The 20,574-nt window shown below is 33.1% G+C and overlaps 4 protein-coding genes across 7 annotated transcripts in view; 2 read left to right on the top strand and 2 right to left on the bottom strand.

Moving 5' to 3' along the window:
• Nucleotides 1-2,020: 2,020 nt before the first annotated feature.
• Nucleotides 2,021-8,882, bottom strand: LOC121732940 (acetyl-coenzyme A transporter 1). Its single transcript, XM_042122975.1, has 8 exons — nucleotides 8,724-8,882; nucleotides 8,426-8,653; nucleotides 7,860-8,149; nucleotides 7,123-7,480; nucleotides 6,512-6,631; nucleotides 4,500-4,682; nucleotides 3,612-3,833; nucleotides 2,021-3,427 (listed from the first exon to the last, which is right to left on the bottom strand). The coding sequence occupies exons 2-8, from the start codon at nucleotides 8,633-8,635 to the stop codon at nucleotides 3,257-3,259; spliced, it is 1,554 nt and encodes a 517-aa protein (XP_041978909.1). The 5' UTR covers nucleotides 8,636-8,653; nucleotides 8,724-8,882; the 3' UTR covers nucleotides 2,021-3,256.
• A 1,861-nt stretch (nucleotides 8,883-10,743) lies between these two features.
• LOC121732941 (replication protein A 32 kDa subunit) lies at nucleotides 10,744-12,941 on the top strand. Its single transcript, XM_042122976.1, has 6 exons — nucleotides 10,744-10,890; nucleotides 10,968-11,050; nucleotides 11,125-11,346; nucleotides 11,787-11,972; nucleotides 12,457-12,659; nucleotides 12,818-12,941. Exons 1-6 carry the CDS (start codon nucleotides 10,881-10,883, stop codon nucleotides 12,900-12,902), a joined length of 789 nt encoding a protein of 262 aa, XP_041978910.1. The 5' UTR covers nucleotides 10,744-10,880; the 3' UTR covers nucleotides 12,903-12,941.
• Nucleotides 12,810-14,435, bottom strand: LOC121732942 (LDLR chaperone boca). The gene is made up of 3 exons (XM_042122977.1): nucleotides 14,157-14,435; nucleotides 13,629-13,883; nucleotides 12,810-13,240 (listed from the first exon to the last, which is right to left on the bottom strand). Exons 1-3 carry the CDS (start codon nucleotides 14,285-14,287, stop codon nucleotides 13,066-13,068), a joined length of 561 nt encoding a protein of 186 aa, XP_041978911.1. The 5' UTR covers nucleotides 14,288-14,435; the 3' UTR covers nucleotides 12,810-13,065.
• Nucleotides 14,436-19,650: 5,215 nt separating this feature from the next.
• LOC121733115 (protein spinster) overlaps nucleotides 19,651-20,574 on the top strand; it is a 39,481-nt gene continuing 38,557 nt past the window's right edge. For all 4 annotated transcript variants that reach the window (XM_042123270.1, XM_042123269.1, XM_042123272.1 and 1 more), the window contains exon 1: nucleotides 19,651-20,063. In XM_042123270.1, the coding sequence (XP_041979204.1) occupies nucleotides 19,859-20,063 (205 nt within the window). In that variant the 5' untranslated portion in view covers nucleotides 19,651-19,858. The remainder of the gene's footprint in view (nucleotides 20,064-20,574) is intronic.

The raw sequence follows: 20,574 nt of genomic DNA, 5'->3' as shown, positions 1-20,574 counted from the left end.
TATTCATATAATCGTTCATGACAACATTTTTTTCTTTCATTGATACGAAAAACCAAAGAAACAGGAATTATTAATATTGTCACTGTCTACTATAATACTGTTGTATAGTGGCAACACTGTAAAGTGAGATTTTATATCAATTATTTTGACATTGTTATGTAGATCTAGAATACTTGCTCTGTTAATATTTTTTATAGTATGTCCATGGTGCTTTACACCTACTGTTCTGTTATAGATGCTAGCCGTTATTATCAATTGCTTAAAAGGATAGAATTAAAAAACCTTTTTAAAACCAAAATAAATATTATATTTAAACCACAATGCAAGTAACAAATTTAAATTTATTATGAACAAATATTTTATATACTTAAAATGATGTGTTTAAATGAGATGTTGACAATTATTTTTACCATTATACAATCACGTTGTTTGTTGGATGTCCCTTATGGTCTCAGATTGTTTGAAATCGATGGTTATGTTCCATTTGTGTTTGCAGATAATTATTTTAATTTATTAATTTTTGTAGATTTTTTACTGGTCAACTATTATAATAGGATAAATTAAATTACTGCAATGTTTTCGCGCTAGACGGCAACACCAGCACAAACAGTAAATAAATAGTTTTGTTTGACAATGTTTATGGCAATCATCTGATGTGACGTGTGCAACATGGATGGATGGATCTTGGTCGGATTATTTACTGTATGTGCTAGCAGCGCCCTCTGCTCCGACCTTGGCGTAATAATCCCTATTTTTTTTTCTTCATAAGTTTATGATGTATTACTTCCAAATTATACTTTAAATATATTTTTTCTGTATTTAAAATAATGCAATTAGGAATGTTATGAAGTTTTATATTTTAAATGAAAAGAAAATGTAGTAACACCATACAAATTATTGTTAGAAATTATTGTATGTAAGTATATTGAATGTTGATGTGTATATAAAGAAAATCATAGACAATTTCTATATTTTTTTTTACCCGTCTAGACTATAATATTACATTGACAAATACTGACATTAAAATATATTTGTACTCTAAAATTCTACATAGAGGTTTAACAAAACATTACAGTATAGAAGAATATTGTATCACAACAAAATTATGTCTAAAATTATTATTTCTTATACCTCATATTCCTTTTTGTGCAGAGAAATATTAAGTTGTTTGGTTGGATCGAACACATTATGAACTAGCGTATACAAGGTATTTTACAAAGAGAGATTTATATTAAAGTCGGCGAAGTTTTCATATTTTGAAGCATTATATTTCCCACATTAAGAAATTTTAGATTATTAATTTTACAAATTTTGTCTATACTATGGTTATTATTTTGAGCAAATGTTGAGAACTGGTATTAGTTTCTTAACTTTTTAAAGATTAGCAAATTAAGGGCCTGTTTCACCACTTCCTGATAAGGCTATCCACCAATTAACTTGACAGATATGGAGAATCTGTCAAAAAAGTTGTGAACAGCCTATTAGGCACTTTATCAGAAAGTGGTAAAACAGGCCCTTAGCCTTTTAACTTTAATAATAACTTAGTAATGTTAGTACTTAACTTAAAATGGTCAACAACTAAAAATAAATATTTTTAGCCACACCTTGCTGGCTTTATCATAATAAATACAATCACGAACCAAAATACTACATTCGTGTTTAAGAAGTATATCATAATTCATAACAAATACAATCACGAACCAAAATACTACATTCGTGTTTAAGAAGTATAACTTCTGGGGTCACATTATAACGACACGTCAAATTTTAACTAAGTTTAAAGGCCTACACGTTGGGCCACAATGGATATCCATGTTTGCCACCATTGCGCAGCTATCAAGTATGGTATGGGGTTACCAAAGTTAGCGCCGTGGCGCCCTGGTGCGCCGTGGAAAGGCAAGAGGGGCGCCGTGAGTCGATCCTCCATCATTATCCGAAACCACAAATATTATAAAATTAAATTTTAATATTAATACTATATAAAGCAGATAGGATTAAATATTTGTTAATTATCACCTGCTTAACCGGTCTATAAGGTGTTTATTTATGTATCTTTTTCTAATAGATAAGTAGAGTAGGGGGCTGTGACAAAATATTGCAACGTGTAACTGCGCCGCAGGCTGAAAAATATTGGGAACTCCTGTCAGCTATATTGGCATCGATTATTATGGGCAATTATAGATATTGGAATATGCATTTGTCCATCATGGCTTAACACATAGAGAATTACATCTAATAACACTCGGTCAAGTGGAAAATTTCATTTTAGAGTTATTATTAATCTATACATATAAATAAATTATTTATTAATTTTGTTATAGTGTGGTGGTGGAGCTCGTCGAAATTCTTACGTCGATCTTTTGTTACGGCCCGGTCACCACGAAGGTAGAACTACGTCCACCGATCTATCGCCAGTTCTCTTTCAGCTGCGCACACTATCACACTCAAATCGCGTACACGTAGGAAAGATATCTATTTGCTATGGCAATCTATTTGTGTGTGAAAGAAGCGATAGATCAATGGCCAAATTTCTCCATCATTTTACTTGTCTCACTCACGGATTTAAGGTAGAAATATTTTCTACGTAATACGCGACCGGACTTAAGTCGTATTTAGCAACTTCTATTAGGTATTTATGGGGCTTAGGCGTCATACCAATTATAGTAGTCAATACAAAATAGTCTGTTAATAGGTTGATGATAGCACCCAAAAAATTGATTGACCAATTAATGCCAATCCCTGTGGTTTTACCACAAATTAATTTGTTATTTCCTAATTTTTCTTTCAATTAATTATTAATATTTATTCCTAAGGTAATGTTAATTCATACCCAAATCCCAGTAAACTAAACAATCTTTAAATTACTAAACAAATATATACAAGAATTTTCTAGAGAAACCGCAAAAAGCAAGGCTCTTAGTTAGGTCATTCTAACTTTATGATTTCTAAAATATCTTTGTTATCATTCGAGAATTTTATAGAAAAAAAAATACCACTTTCGAAACTCGAACGTATTGCCTCGTTCGTTCTTCAAAATATCATGCCTTCTTTTTCATAAATTGTACCAAGAATGAGAGTGATTTAATCCACGGTTAATTTTAACCCAGACTGACGCGACGCGATAGCGTATCTTTCAATTGTCTACTATATAATATAGAATAATAATCATTTCATCAAATTAGAATGATCTTTCCATCGTAACTTCCTTGTGCGTTTGCTTTATGCGTAAAAAAACGAATATTGTCTCTGGTCAGTCTTATCTGTTGTATCTGCTCATCTGCCACGCCGAAGACGGGAGCCTCTGTAGTCGGTTGATGGTTTTCCGTCCCCACTGCAGCCATAAGAATCCCACAATCAAACATATGACTGTTTCAATGTAGTACCCGTCTATGCGCGTTATGCAACTACCATTGTTGGCTTTGCAGAGCTGAAAAAAGAAAATAAATATATATATTTTAATCTGTTCATTAAATTTTAATTTAAAAAGGCACGTTTTAATGTCCATAACAGTATTTTCTGTTCACATTTGATTTGGCAATAGACAATTTACATAGACAAAAACAAAAGTAGTGTCCATAGACAAAAAACTAAGCAGTAAATTAACAACTTACATCACTTTCCAGTGGGGACGAGCAAGTGTTATCTGTGAGTTCTGGGGCGGAGCACTTCTTGTAAGTGAGATGGTCTATGGCCCATAGCGCGATGGTGCTTGGCCAATTCGTGCCAAGGTTTGACACTGTGTTTAACAGCGTCATGTATGTACCGCCAACAGTAGGATCTGATACTTTGGCGAAGAAAGCCATCACAGCGACAAACATGCAGTACAGGCAAGTCTGAAATAAAATGAAATTATGTAAGTTTACAATGTTATATTATGCATGTAAGCAAATGATAATATTATTGTTAAGATTCACGGACAAAAGAAGAAGAATATTTTTAATTTTCTATTTTATATAACTGGCAACTTTTTTTTATTAGCCTATAGAGTATAGTGTCCCACTGCTGGGCAAAGGCCTCCCTCAGGATCTTCCACTATTCTCGCTCCTGCGCGGACTTGACAACTTAACACCTTAAAAAGACTATCGTTGTGTAGATTGTTCTATCCACAGACATAGATCAAGATACCGCATGTGTATGTACTTCGCGTGCCATATCGCGCTCCCAAACGACGAGCAATGCTCGTCTTTCGAAAGTCTATTCTTTAGTCTGCTATTGGAATCGGACGTCAATCGGAATTTTAAAAATGCCTAAATGCCTAATTGTGCCGTATAGAGCTGTAGAAATTCGAATAGGAACGTTGGCCTAGATAATGAACGTTTCTTATCATCACAGTTATACGTCACTGTAGGTAGCAAAAAAGTGGCACGCTCGTTTTCATACAAATGGAGGGATATGCGGTATCTATCTTGATCAATGTCTGTGGTTCTATCCATAGACTATAAAATAAAAAATACCCCTAGGTTTAACAATAAAAAGTTACATAAACTAAACCAACTAACCTGATGGAAGATATACATAGCCATGAGAATAAGCAGATAGAAGTATGACGGTCCAGTGTCACCCAGTAACGACGGGGTCAGAGCTACCAGTATCGCGGCTAGCGGACCCACTAGCAGGCGCAGGGGGAACGCTCGCAGCCATAGAGATAGCGGCGCCGGACCCGTCGTGTGTTTGGCCAGGATCTGAAATATATAAAGAGAGTAAGAGTAAGAGAGTAAGCCCGCCTTATATTCCGCTCTCAATATCCTACTAAATAACATTCCTAGCTGATACGCTCTCAGCGTCTTTAAACTCAACTTTGACAGAACTTAAGTCAAGATTTAACCACACTTAAGAAATAGCCTCTCAACTAGCAGTTTCACATCAAAGTTGAGTGCCGAGTTTCGTTTATTAATGCTAAGTACCTACTCGCATACGGTTTTACTCGATCGAGCAATCACATCGAGCAAAACCCGCGGCTTGGGCTCTATCGAGTAACCTCTTCGTTGACGTTCAGTATTCACCGAATTCGAGCCAAAAGATGTCTGTTCAACCAATGAGAAAGTCGACTCGCGCCACTCGAAATCACGTCCACACGCTTAAAACTCGACGGCTCGCGTCGAAATACGTTCGTTAATACGCAACACACAAGTACAGTACTTAAGTACAAACTATTAATTAAAAGGTAAATAATGATGTTGAGCATACAATATAATACAGCATATTACATAATATACGGGCCTAAAAGTCGCACCAATAAAATACTCCCGCACTCAGAGACATTTAATGATGATTGAACTTCGATTTAAGATATAAATTGACAGACAATGTATAAGGCTATGCCAAAATCTTCATTTAATTACAGTTAACTGTTAAGTAATTATAAGCGTCTAACCGCCGTACTCAGAGACGTTTAATTATGATTAACCTTCAATTTAATGAAGAGTTTGACAGATAATGTGTGGGGCTTATGTCAAAATTTTGAATTAATTACATTTTAAGTAATTAATGTTCCTCTCTGAGTGCGGTAGTCGGAGTGGGGTGGTTTCTCCAGCAATTTTCTTTTTTTAAAGGCTTTTTGGAAGAAATTGCTACTTCACAAGTACCTTTGTGTACTCTCTTTATTTCATGTGCTTCTATTTTGTGTGTGTGTGTAATTTGTAATTACTGTGATTCATGCATTGGATGGATGACGCAAGACTTTGGGAGAAAAAATTTTTTGATGAGTACTTATTTATTTTTCTAAAAAATTAAGTATCAAAACTAGTAAATCATAAAAAATCCTCGTGGTCCTAGGGGCGCCAGGCCCCTTGGATCGCGGGGCCGTAGACGGTGGCCCACCCTATGCCTCTGGTCATATACAGCATTCATCATGATTTGTGCTTCAATTAATGCACTGATTAAAAATAATAATTATTTTCATTGACCACCACATTATCTTTATAGTAATTATTGTTATTGATTGTATCAAAAGGCCCATACAAATAATAACGCATTTTCTTATCGTATGAGATAACGACACGGAAACTTAAACGTGAAATTAGTTATCAATATTTGAATTGAACGGTCCTAGTTAAAACTAAGACCGAAAATTAAACTTGAACATTTTAAATATCGTGACTTTGCTTTTCGTGATCAAGTCGTATTTAATATTTTAATGCACAACTATTCATGTTTTTATAAAGTAGGTATTTGTAGCTATATTATTAAATATTATCTATATCTATAACATTGTTTTATAACATAGAATAACTAATAACTGAAATAAAATAAATAATAATATTAGTCATTAGGTACATGGGATCAGCTTGCACCAAAAATTTCCAAGCACTGCATTTTAAGGTATTAAAAAATTAACTTTATTAACCAGGCAATAATACATTTCCATAGTGATGCGTAACTTAGCTAAAGCAGTTCGAAATTCAAAATGCAGTGCAGCATTGTATCTAGTCTCTGTGGTGTTATGTATAGTATAATATTACTACATCTTGTTTTTATAGTACACTAGTATATAGATACACAGTAAGCTTACCACAGGCATGATGATTTGTACAGGAACTAATGGTACCGCTAATAACGCTAGGTCCTCCCTCGGCACACCTGCTTCTACAAGTTTTAAGCCTGATACAGCATCACTAGCGCAGAAACCAATCTGTTGTAGAAAAAATGTACAGTGAACACTTTTATCATGAAACAAATATATTATAATATGGTATCTATAAAAAGAGAAGAAAACTTGTATTTTAAAACCATATTGACTGCATTTTAAATTTTACTAGATTACCTGCCACTTTGTGTAGAAATATGTTTATCATGGGAAGCATACATTTTTCCTGGTAAAACCTATCAATCCATACTTCCATACTAATATTATAAATGTGAAAGTGTGTCTGTCTGTCTGTTACCTCTTCACGCACAAACCGCTGAACCGATTTTGCTGAAATTTGGCATGGAGATACTTTGAGTCCCGGGAAAGGACATAGGATACTTTTTGTCCCGGAAAAATGTACGGTTTCCGCGCGATAAACGAGTTTTGGCGCAACGGAGTTGCGGGCGTCATCTAGTATATAAATAAACAGACAGTCATTCTATCACATTTACATAATATACTATCTATGAGGGATAATGTAAATATGCAAATACCTTAGCAGTAAACAGGACTAACGCTAATGTCCTCACAGCCGGCAGTTTTACAATTTTCAACAACTGTTTGTAGGCATTAACTATATCCTTGACACCTTTAACATCACTTTCTCGGGAGTCGGCGACATCATTGTTTTCATGTTTGAAAACTGCCACTAAAGTAGTTGCTAGAATAAATATCCATCCCCAGAATAGGAGGAAGCTAGATAGTGTCACTATTCCTGTGTCTTCGGGCACTACCCGTAGATATTTGTTGCAGAAATACGGAGACTCAAGAGCGAGGAACAGTACATAGCCCAAGAAGTACCCAGCAGTCTGTCCAACTGTATTACAAGTTGAAGCGTGACCAACATTACATCTGAAAAATTAATTATAATAGCAATAGCAAAATTAGCAAAATATATCTTAATAAGGTTATAACTAAAGTAACAAGATACTGACATAATACATATTGTGTTACATCAAAATTGTTTTCTGAGTCAAGAATGCTTTTTTAAAAAGATAATAAAGTATACATTACATGCATATTAAATTATTGTAATATACATGCATTACTGTTACTAGAATTATACACCAGTGAATATAGAAATATTGCCATGAACTGAATATTCACAATCTTAATTGAATAATTTTCCTTTTATTTTGCATTAAAATGAATTAGAAAACTGTATAAGTAGAACACTTTATTGATTAAGGAATAATTAATGAAAGTATAAATACATTAATTTAAAATTCACCTTTTCAACATTGTTAATGCCCAGCCATCTACAGCTATATCTTGAGTTGCAGCCAAGAAGTTCAGTATCAAAAATGATATTGTGAGTATTGTCATTGAAGGAGCCTCATCTTTTGATCCCAGCCAGTCCATGATACAATAGGACATAATTATCATGAATATGCCTATCAAATACTGTACAGGTACCAACCAAGTTTTACGTCTTCCAAAGTTTGGCAAGAATATAGCATCCACTATAGGAGCCCACAGCAATTTTACACTGAATGGCCAAAAAGCTAAACTGAACTCAGCCTAAAAAAAATAAGAATATTTTTATTTGTAATTACATTTACTAATTTAATAATTTGCAACACTTATATTTATATAAATTGCAATGCAACTTGTGTGATGCAAGCAACAAGCCTGTTTTATAAAAAATATAATAGTAAGTATATTTTTAAAAAACTCACATTGATTATTACTAAATACTACCAAATACTAATTGATCTAATTGTATGGCAGCCAGCCAGTAATGGATTTTATTTTAAAATATCTTTGTAGGCATTTGAGTAATTTTATTTAAAATACCTGCTGTGTATATGTTATTCCTCTGTTCTGTAGCAACATCGGAATAGCGCCGGCCAATCCTAGGGGAATCCCTTGCAGTGTGTACAAAAATAATAATACTGCAATATTTAATTCATCGCCTTTTATATTGCTACGGCCGGCAGGCACAGAATCACCGTTCTCTAGCAATTCCTCATTTTCCACGGAACGTTTTCTTTTAGTAAGAGACATTATTAAATTGTACAGAGCCTGAAATAAGACACCCTTAATGAAGGTTCGTGTAGAAAAATGCGCATATTTAAGAAATATAAATTAGTACCTTAATTTTTACTGTTTTATTTTTTTATGAATGGTAAAAAGATCGAAGAGTTAGATATTAAATATATATCTATTTCCTTGGAGATTATTTATCAATTAAACACTGAATTTATTCAGAATACTGAAATATTGTGCACCAAACCAATAACAATTAACACCACGTCTATCATTTATTGACAATTAATGACAATTGACAATTGGCAAATGTCATTTTGATTTTTGCCCTAATGACACCTGTCAACCTAATGTGTCAAGTGTCAGTGGATAACAGCTTTAAAAAAATTTTCTTATTATGGCACTTCGGCTATTTATAGCCTGTCAAGAAAGTGAAGAAATTAAAAAGTGGCAACATCGTAGTGTCATCTCTTTTAAATCAATCTAAGAAAAAAAGGGATGACATCATGACACTACGTTGTTGCCACTTTTTAAATGTCTTTACTTTCTTGACAGACGTGTCACGTACAGACTATAACAATGGCCAGTGTCGAGTATATTATGGCGGGAAAACAATATTCTATAGTACAATTTTCGGCATCGTTTTTCTATATTGTCAGATGTAAAGTCTATACAAAGTCTAAGTAATAGTCAATACAGTCAAGAAGTCAAGTCGGTCGATTCAGTAAAGTGGTAGCACAATTTTAATACTTTTGTATTAAAATTGTGCTGGGTTTTTAATGTGTAATATTGGTAGGATAATAACTATTAGATATTCGTTATCGTGCACAAGTGTAAGAAAGTGATGCAATATCCAGAAACGTGCTATTTTGTGTTCCTTCCAAAACTCAATCGAAAGTTTCTACTGAAACTGTGGTAGACGCTTTACTAAGCGTCTACCACTTTAATTACTGAATCGACCTCAAATCGACCGACTTGACTTCTTGACAACATCACTGCGGGGCTAAAATGGTCGCTTTGAAGAATCATGATATGAATAATTATAATATGATTCATTTTTCTAAAATCGCAAAATGCAACTCTGCTTCCAATGTGGGATTTTCCTATATTTTTAATTTGATTGTCAAACAGTTTCCATTTTAGTAACTAGATGGCGTATGGGTAGACAACTATCGGTAATACCAGGGAATACCATCAATAATTGCTACAAAACTGGGCAAAAGAATGTAAAACTTGATACATTTCAACTTGACAAAGACGCAATAATATTCCAATGAATAGGATAATAAAGTTATTATAACGATGTTTTAGCTAAAATTCACGGAAGAATAGCCATATTTACCGATATTCACACCAAATGTCACAGGAATTTTACATTTTGGTTTTGACAACACATCTTACCTGCACTTGTGCAAGATAACGGATATTTAATGGCTAATATTTTACCAATAATGAATATCAAAAACCCAAAAACCACCATTTGGGAAAAATTAATAAAAACCACACCAACAATAAAAAGTAGAAGAAGTTTGAAAGTGACATGCCCGCCAAAACTCTTTCAGTTGTCAAGTTTCAGTTTGACAAGTTTTTATTATGTCAGCGTGTTCCTAAACTATTACCAGTGTACTAGTCTAATCGCTTAGGCCAATGATCGCTTAGGTTTAAGATGTTTTGATTTATGTCACACTTGACAGTACACTGATATTTTTTTGAAACACAGCCTATATGTAGTCAGTGATGCCAACCTGCAGATAATTTCAGATCGGTGAGGAACCAATTGAAAATCTAGAAGTGTCTATCCTTACGCCATCTAGTTAAGATTGTTAAAATTAAAATTCAAAAATATAAATGAAAATCCCTCATTCATTTCTGTATTTTTGTACTGATTTGACATTTGTCAGTTTGACAGTTTTGACAATTCATTTGCTGAATTGATTTAGAGGAATTGCTAAATGTGACCATTTCAGCCCCGCTGATCACTCTTTCACATTCCCGGCAAAACTCCTTGACAGGCGACAGCTTTTTAATTATTTTTAATTTCTGGCAAATATACTACTTTGAATAAAAATAAAAATAAATTTGACATTGACAAATGACAAATCACAATCGTCGCGCCAAAATCATTTTGAAGAAAACGATTGTAATTTGCGAAGAATTTACTATAAAATAAGAATATTACATAAATAATATTTAAAAAAACCAAGTTAAGAAAGTTTAAATAAAACCAGCTTCTTGTAAAAAATCATAATAACTATATTCCATCATGTGGAATGGTATGCTAATCCAAACTTGAATCACTATCTTGCCTTTATAGACTGGATGTAAATAACGTAAATATTGCAAATTTTAGATCAATCAGTTGCCGGTGGAGGTTTCTTCAACTCACCCAGCCAATTCGGAAATGCAAATACTCCTAACCAACCCCAGAAAACCGTAAGTAAACAATTTTTTTGACCTCTGATTATTAGTTGAGTTTTTTTTTTCATATAAAATAAAATCGATTCCAGGGAAGGAGAGCATCTCGTACCGCACCTATCGTGATAAGGCAGGCCCTTCATTGCGGCGATGATGGGATAAAAATTTGGGGGACGGAAATACAGATAGTGTCTATAGTGGCAAGAGTAAGAAATATAAGAGAGCAGAGCACAAAAATCACCTACACAATACAAGACATAACTGGGCGGATGAGAGCTGTGCTGTGGCTTGATCAGGAGGCCATGGACGAAGATGTAAGTTCAATTTTCTAATAAGATTTCATACAAAAGATACTGCTTGCAATTACTGAAGTTGCACAATTCATGTCATAGTTTATCACATGGTACCAAACTATCTATAACATCTTCTGGTAGGTACTACATGTTTGTATCTCCATACAGGGGGGGTCAACGGGGACATGACCCCCCCCCCCCCCCCCAAATCTAAGGTCAAATTCTAAGATCTCAATATCTTGTCAAATAATAAAAGGAAATTTCTTGTTATCATAATATAACAGTGATAAATTTTTAGTGTAGTGACTAGTGAGTGACCCCCTCCAAAACTTTAGGCTGCGACCGCGCCTGGCTCCATACCCATCAAATTAAGCATGAAAATGGGACAGCCGGACTTTGTATTTATATCATTAGCCCTTGATGCAAGTTACATGAAATAATCAAAATATTTTCGTTTTCAGGACAAATCTGCGCCCAAAGTGAAAGTTAATGATTATGTGCAAATCTTTGGAAATGTTAAGACTAATAAGGGTAAAAAAGTAATAATGTCCTTCAAGATTATGCCCATAACTGATATAAATGCTATTACATTCCACTATCTACAATGCATTAATAACAGGTTGAAAATGGAGGCAGAATCTAAAAAGGTAACTTTAAATTTTACTTTGTGATTGTAAATTCAGTGTCAGTTTCTTGCTTCAGCATGTGACTAGATGTTTACAGTGTGAACAACACTAACCATTTACAGTGTTGCTTACACATCTTGCAGGGTTCCAGTAATGTAATCCAGTGACGTGCACTCACTTTGTATTTTTTTTTTTAAATAAAATTCCTCCCCCTAACATGATCAGGGCTTGATCATTCACAATTTTATTTTTTGGTTTTCCACATTAGTGTAATACAATTTTTTCCAAATACATTACATACATGAATAATTTTAAAATAGCCAATAAACTTACTTTGTATTAACCTATCAAGCCCCAAGTGGCAGCCGGCTGCCGCATAACAATCGAAAATCTAACGTGTCTGCGATACCCACGATAGACGGGTGATAGATAGAATAAATCAACATTAACAAAAGGTTATTAAAATTGCATTATTGATAGCATATTTATTATAATTTTCTTTTAGGAACAACCAGCCAATAACAACACAGTTAACAGTATGCCAGCTAACTCCATGGTTGGCATCGCTGAAAGCGGCTCTGTCAATGGTTTGAATGCTCGACAAATGGTGGTGTATAACTTGATACGAGCATCAACACTGGAGCAAGGAATCAGCAAACAGGACATGTTTTCTTCACTTAAAGATCGCATGTCAATGGTTGAATTTGAGTAAGTTTGTTTATCTGTATTGTGCTTAATTTTATAAATAAAAAAAAACTTGTAGGTTTCATACTTTAATATAAAAAAATGAATATATTAAATTAAAATATACAACAATAATTAAATTACTTATTCACCACACAAACTCAATATTGATTCTTTTGCAGAAACATTTTGGAATGGATGTGTGGAGAAGGACATATTTATTCCACAATAGACGAAGAACATTTCCGTGCCACAGATGCCTTCTAATATTTCTGATATTTTTCACAATATACTTTTTTTATAAATTTTTTTTAATTATCTACTTAAAACTCTCTAGTTTCCAAAAAATGCAGATCCCTGGTTTTATTCTTATTTATTATGACAGCAGTAGAACGGTTTTGGCAAAACTAGTTTTACAGGTTTCATTTTCTTATAATTCATCCCTTACAGCTTGATTTCTAACATTGGGTTTCTTCCCTTCATATGTTTGGCTTTCAAGTTGTACATCTTTAAGCTCATCTTGTTCTAAAAGATATTCCTTTGCTGCCCAAGCTTGGGATCCATCTTTAAACATGAATATAGCTCTATCGTCTCCTATTAAGTATCTGAAATAAAATTATTAATTTTAGTAAACAACTTGATTATACAATTTTAGATTTGCCATTGTCAATGGCAAATGAACTGTTATCTATATAATATAGTAAAAACTAGTACTTAAGTAACAACAAATATGATTAACAAACCAAATGTGGACTATAATTTAGTGTTAAAAGTTAGAGAAATTCGCACAATAAAACTATTTTATCCCTTTTTTGAAACTTTATAAAAATTTAAGTATGGCCGTACAATATCAAATTTTATTAAAATTAGTAGTGGTGTAAGCTGGAATTTGCATTAGAGGTAAAAAATGAAGAAAAGGGTGAACCTTTTATATTATAATTAAAATGATTAAGTTATTGTGTAAATAAAATAACAGAGGTAGCAAAAAACTACCTTTCAGCCTGTATATGATTGCTCCACAGACTGGTCTGCCAAATCTTAGTAAGCTCCTCGGTTCTGGCTTTAGATGGGTTATTGGCTACAGTGACAAACATCATAAGAGTCTGGCCCTTCTTAGTAGCTTGTAAGACGGCTTCTGGGTTAGAAGTATCAAGGTTTTTCAAATCTATAGATGGCGGCTTGCGCAAGTGTTCAGGCAATTCATCCTCTGGTAACGGTTCTTCGTCTTCTTCCCATTGATCAAAAAGCCTGAAAAAATATTATTGTTTATCGCACAGTAACCATACCTTTTTACTGGATAAAAAGTATCCTATAGCCTTTTCCGTGACTCAAAGTATCTCCGTACCAAATTACAGCAAAATCGGTTTAGCGGGTAGGGCGTGAAGAGGTTACAGACAGAAACAAACTTTCGCCTTTATAATATGAATATGGATATTATGGATTTTGTAAAGATAAGTCATGTTGCACTCTTTACTTCACTCAAGTTCTAAAACAACTAACAAGATCGAATTGTTACAGTACCGTTCCATGTCGGCATCGGTGAAATCTCGAATGTCCTTTTTTGCCCATTTCGGTTTATCCTCATCCTTGTACTTCTTGGCTAGAGTACCGCTAATGCAAATTACAAACACTAATTTCAACAAGGTTTTCATTTTTACGACTGAGTATTTTTCTGCCAATACAGAATGGAATTTAATAATTAATATACGGATATAGCTTTATTATATTCGTTTGTTATTTTATGTAATTTACTATTTTCATTTTAGCGACAGTCGCCGCTTATGATATCGAAATCGAAACTCGAAAATTTGACAGGTGACATTTGATAACTTTACACACGTCATGAAAGTTCTAGGAATGTAAAATTGTCGATAAAGTTTATCGATGAAAATTCGATGACATGAACTCAGGGTTAAATTATTGTCCATTTTTTTAAATAAATTGGAGAACACTTTCCTTATACTAGAGTCTGGCTAGCGAAAGATGAAGAAGAAACTAAGGAACATTATTATTCGTAGTTCGTAGATCAAAACTTTAATTCCGACTACAGACAGCTTTCCTATACGTCGATTTTTGAATTTACCGCCTTTTTCAGTCTCATCTTTCGCTAGCCGGACTCTATCTTTAGACCTCCGTGCACCTACTTTAGCCTTTTTTAATTAAATATCGAATAGTTCTATTATAAAAATCTATTATAAAAAATCATTATAATTAATAATATGTGTCTGGGTGTCCAATGTTTTTATAGATTTAGTACTTTCGTAATTTAATTGGATGTACTACGGGATTTGACCTTATATACATCCATAAGTATAGTTTGTGCGTTTTAAGATGATATGGGTGACAGTTCTTATATTCCTTGCTACGGGTTTTTTTTACAAGAAAACAAAATAAATCAAAATGTAATAAATTATATTCCATCTACAAAAACAAATGTTTCCTATAATTGTAAATGAATAAAAATGAAAAGTTGCTAAATGCTAACTTATTCATATAAAATTATAAATATTAACTGTGAAATAGGAGTATAAAATTATTGTTACGAAAATATTTGAAAAATATCAGATGCATAAAACGGAACTTATGTCAATAGAGATTGACTCTGTTGAATCGAAATCAAATCGATAAAAAAGGGCGGCCATCTTAAATCGCCGGCACCACTGAAATGTCAGTACGAAATCGGTAATTTCGATTGCAATTCCTTTACGATGTGATTCGATATTTTTAAACTATCGATTAAATTTTGTTAGGTAACTTCCCTACTATTGTCAGTTATAATGTGTCACGCATATCATCTTAAAACGCACAAACTATAGTCAATTTATTTAATCGACAAAAGGGATTACTCAGTAGTTACATCACTATTATTTATTGTTAGGTTGGTATAATGGATTTGTGGGTGTGTTCCTAAACTATTTCAATCAGAGGCCAGAGCATCCAAAGTGATTATTGATAGTGATTTATGATGACTAGCCCTTTTCTGACTTGTGTTATATAAAATTAAGCAAACTTAGCAATTTCTTGTCACATCATCGTACAGGCCAATAATAGACCGGACCATACAGCATACCAAGCATACTTTTGAGTACATAACATAAACTTATAATGCATAGACCAACCAGTAATTAATCTTCATGTCCTAATTGCTACGATGTGTTTATTTTTGCTCTATTCTGTCTTTAGCCCTCTATTTCAAATAAAATATTGTGAATCCTCCCTTTTACTTTCATATTTTGCGTAACTAAAGTTACTATTGTTCTTATATTACACAAATTTTGAAGAAAATATTTTCATAAAAAAATTTACATATACGCTAGTGCTTGAATCAAATTTATCGATATGCTTATCGATATTTTACAATAACATAAAACTAAAATAAAAATCATTTACCTTTATATTTATCACCTTTAAAAAGGACATATTATCTTATTTTAACGATTATTTTTAATTAATAATTATCTTTTGACATAAGTACCTAGTATAAAATCAAGGTTTCACAGATCAGTCACTTGAATCTAATACTCATTGAATGCAGCTTTCAATAATATAATAGACAGTTCTCTGACAGAATAGGTATAACTGCAACTTATATACTTATTAATAGGACTGGTACCGACTCCAAAATTATGAAGATTGAGAACAGAAATACTGAGTACAGAATAAGGATTATTTAATACATTTTAGTTCATTTAAGTATAATATTACTATTGTCTTTACCTTCAAATCGGCACAAACAGTTGAAAGCCGTTCACAAACGGCGGAGTAATCGTTGAACATACATAAAAAATATATCCACAGCCGAACGACTAACCTCCTCCTTTTTGGAAGTAGGTTAAAAATAATTGTAATAATATTTTATATTAGGGAGTGCCTCCGCTGCCGGCGCCGGCTCCCAAAAATATCAGTAATGGGAACCGGCGGTAAGTATACTGACGGCAGCCGAGATATAAAACAACATTAATAGGATATTTTATGATATGTATTTAATTTAAGAATAAAATATAATATACTATGTGTGTTGTTTACTTTCAACGTTTACTTTCAATGCAGCAATGTAAGGGCTGATTTACCAGGTAGATTTTACCTGAGTAATAAATAAGTAACTTTATAATGTGTTATGTGTATATTATTTACCCCTATAAGAACTTCATGTCATAAGTCATAACATATCCGACGAATGACGATTGAAAAATCATTCCAAACGAAAATGTGTATCTACTTTTCAATCGTCACCTTTTTTGCCAATTAAAATTTATGATACCTAATTTGAAATACAAAATCTGTCAAAGTTGCTTATTTATTTCTTATAGAAACTCACGTAAAATAACTCGAACGGACTAAACTATCGATAGCAAAATACCATACTATCGATAGTAAAATATACATCACTAGCACACGCACACATTGACAGATCAAAAATGGTCACGCATTTTCGGGTTGTCAGGTGGTCTATACGACAGTATATTATAAGTTTATGGTACTTAATATGTACAGAGTTTAGGAACACACTCTATGATGTAGGTAGTTGATACCATAGACATAATATAATGCTAAAGACCAACAAAGAGTGCGAGAGAGAAGAAAATCCTTTATGGAATTATAACAAGATGAAAAGAGAGAGGCAGTCTAATGAAAATTGTAACAACTTTTATTTGACAGGTCGTCAAAAGTCGTCAATCGTTTTTATGCCCTTTCGGTATTTGCAATTTATTATTTAAATCGTATGTTATTTTCAACAAATACTATTATATATAACAATAATAACTTGTGCTGTGAGTGATTGCAGTGTAAATCATAGGAATAATCCTGAAAAATATACATTTCACCCGTAATTAATCTTCATGTCCTAATTGCTACGATGTGTTTATTTTTGCTATATTCTGGTCTTTAGTTCTCTATTTCAAATAAAATATTGTGAATCCTCCCTTTTACTTTCATATTTTGCGTAACTAAAGGTACTATTGTTCCTATATTACACAAATTTTGAAGAAAAATTTTTCATCAAAATTTCTTACATATACGCTAGTGCTTGAATCAAATTTATCGATATGCTTATCGATATTTTACAATAACATAAATCTAAAATAAAAATCATTTACCTTTATATTTATCACCTTAAGCCCGGCTGCACATTATCCGAAATTTCTGATCAGAAAAATTCGGACGCCCGGCGGAACGCACTCTGTTCATACATTTTGTTGTAGACCCATAATACTAAAAGAATTTCTGACGTGTCAAAATGTATGAGCGGGGCGGGGCGTCCGAATTTTTGTGATCAGAAATTCGGAAAATGTGCGGCCGGACTAAAAAGGACATATTATCTTATTTTAACTAATATAATATAGTATAGTATAATATAGCTAATATAATATAACTACTATAATATAGAGTGACTCTAAAACTAGAGGAAGGTTTATATTTATATATCATAATCATTTGTATTACAGATTCTCTCAAGATCCTCTAATAAGAGGAAAATGGCTGAAATTAATTGGGCGTGTTGGTTGGAATCCCAAGAAAAATTCAACAATATGTAGGCAAACATTTCATTGAAAATTTAAAAAAAAAATTAGAATAAATACTATTTTGGTTAAAGGAGCTATCCCAACTTTATTTGTGCCAGTAAGTTTGACATACTGTTGCACTTGTTACTGAAGCAATTATTAAAAATAAGCAATTATAAGCAATTAATGCTTTTTAGTTCATTTAAGATTATACTTATATGAACTAAAAAGTATTAAATAATCCTTATTCTGTACTCAATCTTCATAATTTTGAAGTCGGTACCAGTCCTAAGTATATAAGTTGCTGTTATACCTATTCTGTCAGAGAACTGGCGATTAGGTACCTACTCGGAACAATACAATGTACAGCAAAAGAAAAAATTTGAAAATCGGTTCATAAACGGCGGAGTAATCGTTGAACATACATAAAAACATATCCACAGGCGAACGTCTAGACTCCTCCTGTTTGGAAGTCGGTTCAAAATAATTGTAATAAAATATTATGATATTTTATAATATGTATTTAATTTAAGAATAAAATATAATATACTATGTGTGTTGTTTACTTTCAACGTTTACTTTCAATGTAAGGACTGATTTACCAGATAGATTTTACCTGAGTAATAAATAAGTAACTTTATAATGTGTTAAGTGTAAATTATTTACCCCTATAAGAACCTCATGTCATAACATATCCGACGATTGAAAAATCATTCCAAAAGAAAATGTGTATCTACTTTTCAATCGTCACCTTTTTTTTGCCAATTAAAATTTATGATACCTAATTTGAAATACAAATCTATCAAAGTTGCATATTATTTATTTCTTATAGAAACTCAGGTAAAATAACTCGAACGGACTAAACTATCGATAGCAAAATACTATACTATCGATAGTAAAATATACATCACTAGCACACGCACACATTGACAGATCAAAAATGGTCACGCATTTTCGAGTTGTCAGGTGGTCTTTACGACAGTATATATTATGTCTATGGTTGATACCAACATTATAATCGGTTTTTGGGAGAATGTGAAAGAGTGATGTTGTGTTTTTATATTATTTTCCTAAAATTGTGTTATCTGGGTTTTTAATGTGTAATATTGGTAGGATATTAACCATTAAATATTAGTTATCGTGCACAAGTGTAGGAAAGTGATGTAATAACCAGAAACGTGCTCTTTTGTGTTCCCTCCAAAACTCCATCAAAAGTTTCAGTAAAGCGTCCTACCACTTTACTGAATCGACCGACTTGACTTCTTGACTGTATTTACTTTATACTTAGACTTTGACTAGACTTTAGACCTGACTGACCTGACGATAATATAGAAAAAAATTGTATAAAGAATATTGTTTTCCCGCCATAATATTATACTCGACACTGGCCATGGTTATAGCCGAAGTGCCATTATATGAAAAAAAAAAAAAAAAAAAAAAACATTATAATCATTTTGACATTGCTGACACTTCAAAATTCAACAGTTGTCACTTCACACTTGTCAGTTTGTCCCGGTTACGTGTTTCGAATAGGACGTGTCGCCGTGAACTAAAAATACATAATTTTTAGAACCTACCCATTGCCCGGGTTTATTGTACCTTTAAACACATTCTGTAATCTTAATAGAGCATAACAAAAGCGGCTTACATCAGATCAACTTAAAACTTCGAAGTGTTCGGGGGTGGTTATATCATTACCGTTTTTGGGTGATCAGAACTATGGACCAAAGTAGCATAACGCCGAATGCTTCGGACCAGCAGTTGGTTGCGAACGGTGACAATGAGTCCGCAACATCGTTATTGCAAGACAAGCAGGGCAGGAGACGCGACAACCTAAGTGAAGTTACGTTCTTCGAATACATGACAGTGGGGATACTGTGCTATGTCAACCTCATCAACTACATGGACAGATTCACGTTGGCGGGTAAGTGTTTGCAGTACACTACCTATTACCATGTTCAAAACATACCCTACTTTCCCTTTCTCTACACTACCTCCTTGAATATTCTTATCAGAAATAAACATACTATAGCTTAACCAACATTTAATGACATGTGGTAGGCTTTAATGAGACAATTAACTATAAGATATAAATTGGTTGGTGTAAATTGGTTAGGTATAAATAAAATATGTTTATTTCAGATAACTCAGATCCATAAAATTGTTAGTAAATAAACTTATCGCTATGTTAGTAATTAGTATTCTATTCTAAAAAGAGATTTAGTCCTATTTATCATAAAGTCGATCAGAGGACAATCCCCGCTGTCGACTATCTCCCTCAGGACACTGTGACTGCTGCCGCGGACCCTGGCCAGTAGCGATGCAGTTCTTTTGCGGAGTATAGCTTCAAAACTATCTACATCCGCAAAAGCAAACATGGCTGAGGTACTACAGAAACGCGGCAGCTGCAGCAGTGCTCTAAAAGCATTATTATA

This window comes from Aricia agestis, chromosome 13 (assembly GCF_905147365.1).
Source record: "Aricia agestis chromosome 13, ilAriAges1.1, whole genome shotgun sequence".
Classification (NCBI taxonomy): domain Eukaryota; kingdom Metazoa; phylum Arthropoda; class Insecta; order Lepidoptera; family Lycaenidae; genus Aricia; species Aricia agestis.
Note: the sequence above shows the minus strand (reverse complement) of the source record. Positions and strands in the feature narration are given on the sequence as shown.

What these genes read in the sequence shown, in the direction of transcription:
- LOC121732940 (XM_042122975.1), bottom strand. Translation starts at nt 8,635, where the DNA reads ATGTCTCTTACTAAAAGAAAACGTTCCGTGGAAAATGAGGAATTGCTA. An exon ending in GCATTAACAATGTTGAAAAG is followed by an intron (nt 7,481 to 7,859) that starts GTGAATTTTAAA and finishes TTAATTTTTCAG; the next exon opens with ATGTAATGTTGGTCACGCTT. An exon ending in TACAAATCATCATGCCTGTG is followed by an intron (nt 4,683 to 6,511) that starts GTAAGCTTACTG and finishes TATATATTTCAG; the next exon opens with ATCCTGGCCAAACACACGAC.
- LOC121732941 (XM_042122976.1), top strand. An exon ending in CTAACCAACCCCAGAAAACC is followed by an intron (nt 11,051 to 11,124) that starts GTAAGTAAACAA and finishes AATCGATTCCAG; the next exon opens with GGAAGGAGAGCATCTCGTAC. An exon ending in TGGAGGCAGAATCTAAAAAG is followed by an intron (nt 11,973 to 12,456) that starts GTAACTTTAAAT and finishes ATTTTCTTTTAG; the next exon opens with GAACAACCAGCCAATAACAA.
- LOC121732942 (XM_042122977.1), bottom strand. Translation starts at nt 14,287, where the DNA reads ATGAAAACCTTGTTGAAATTAGTGTTTGTAATTTGCATTAGCGGTACT. An exon ending in ACCGATGCCGACATGGAACG is followed by an intron (nt 13,884 to 14,156) that starts GTACTGTAACAA and finishes ATATTTTTTCAG; the next exon opens with GCTTTTTGATCAATGGGAAG. An exon ending in AATCATATACAGGCTGAAAG is followed by an intron (nt 13,241 to 13,628) that starts GTAGTTTTTTGC and finishes ATTTTATTTCAG; the next exon opens with ATACTTAATAGGAGACGATA.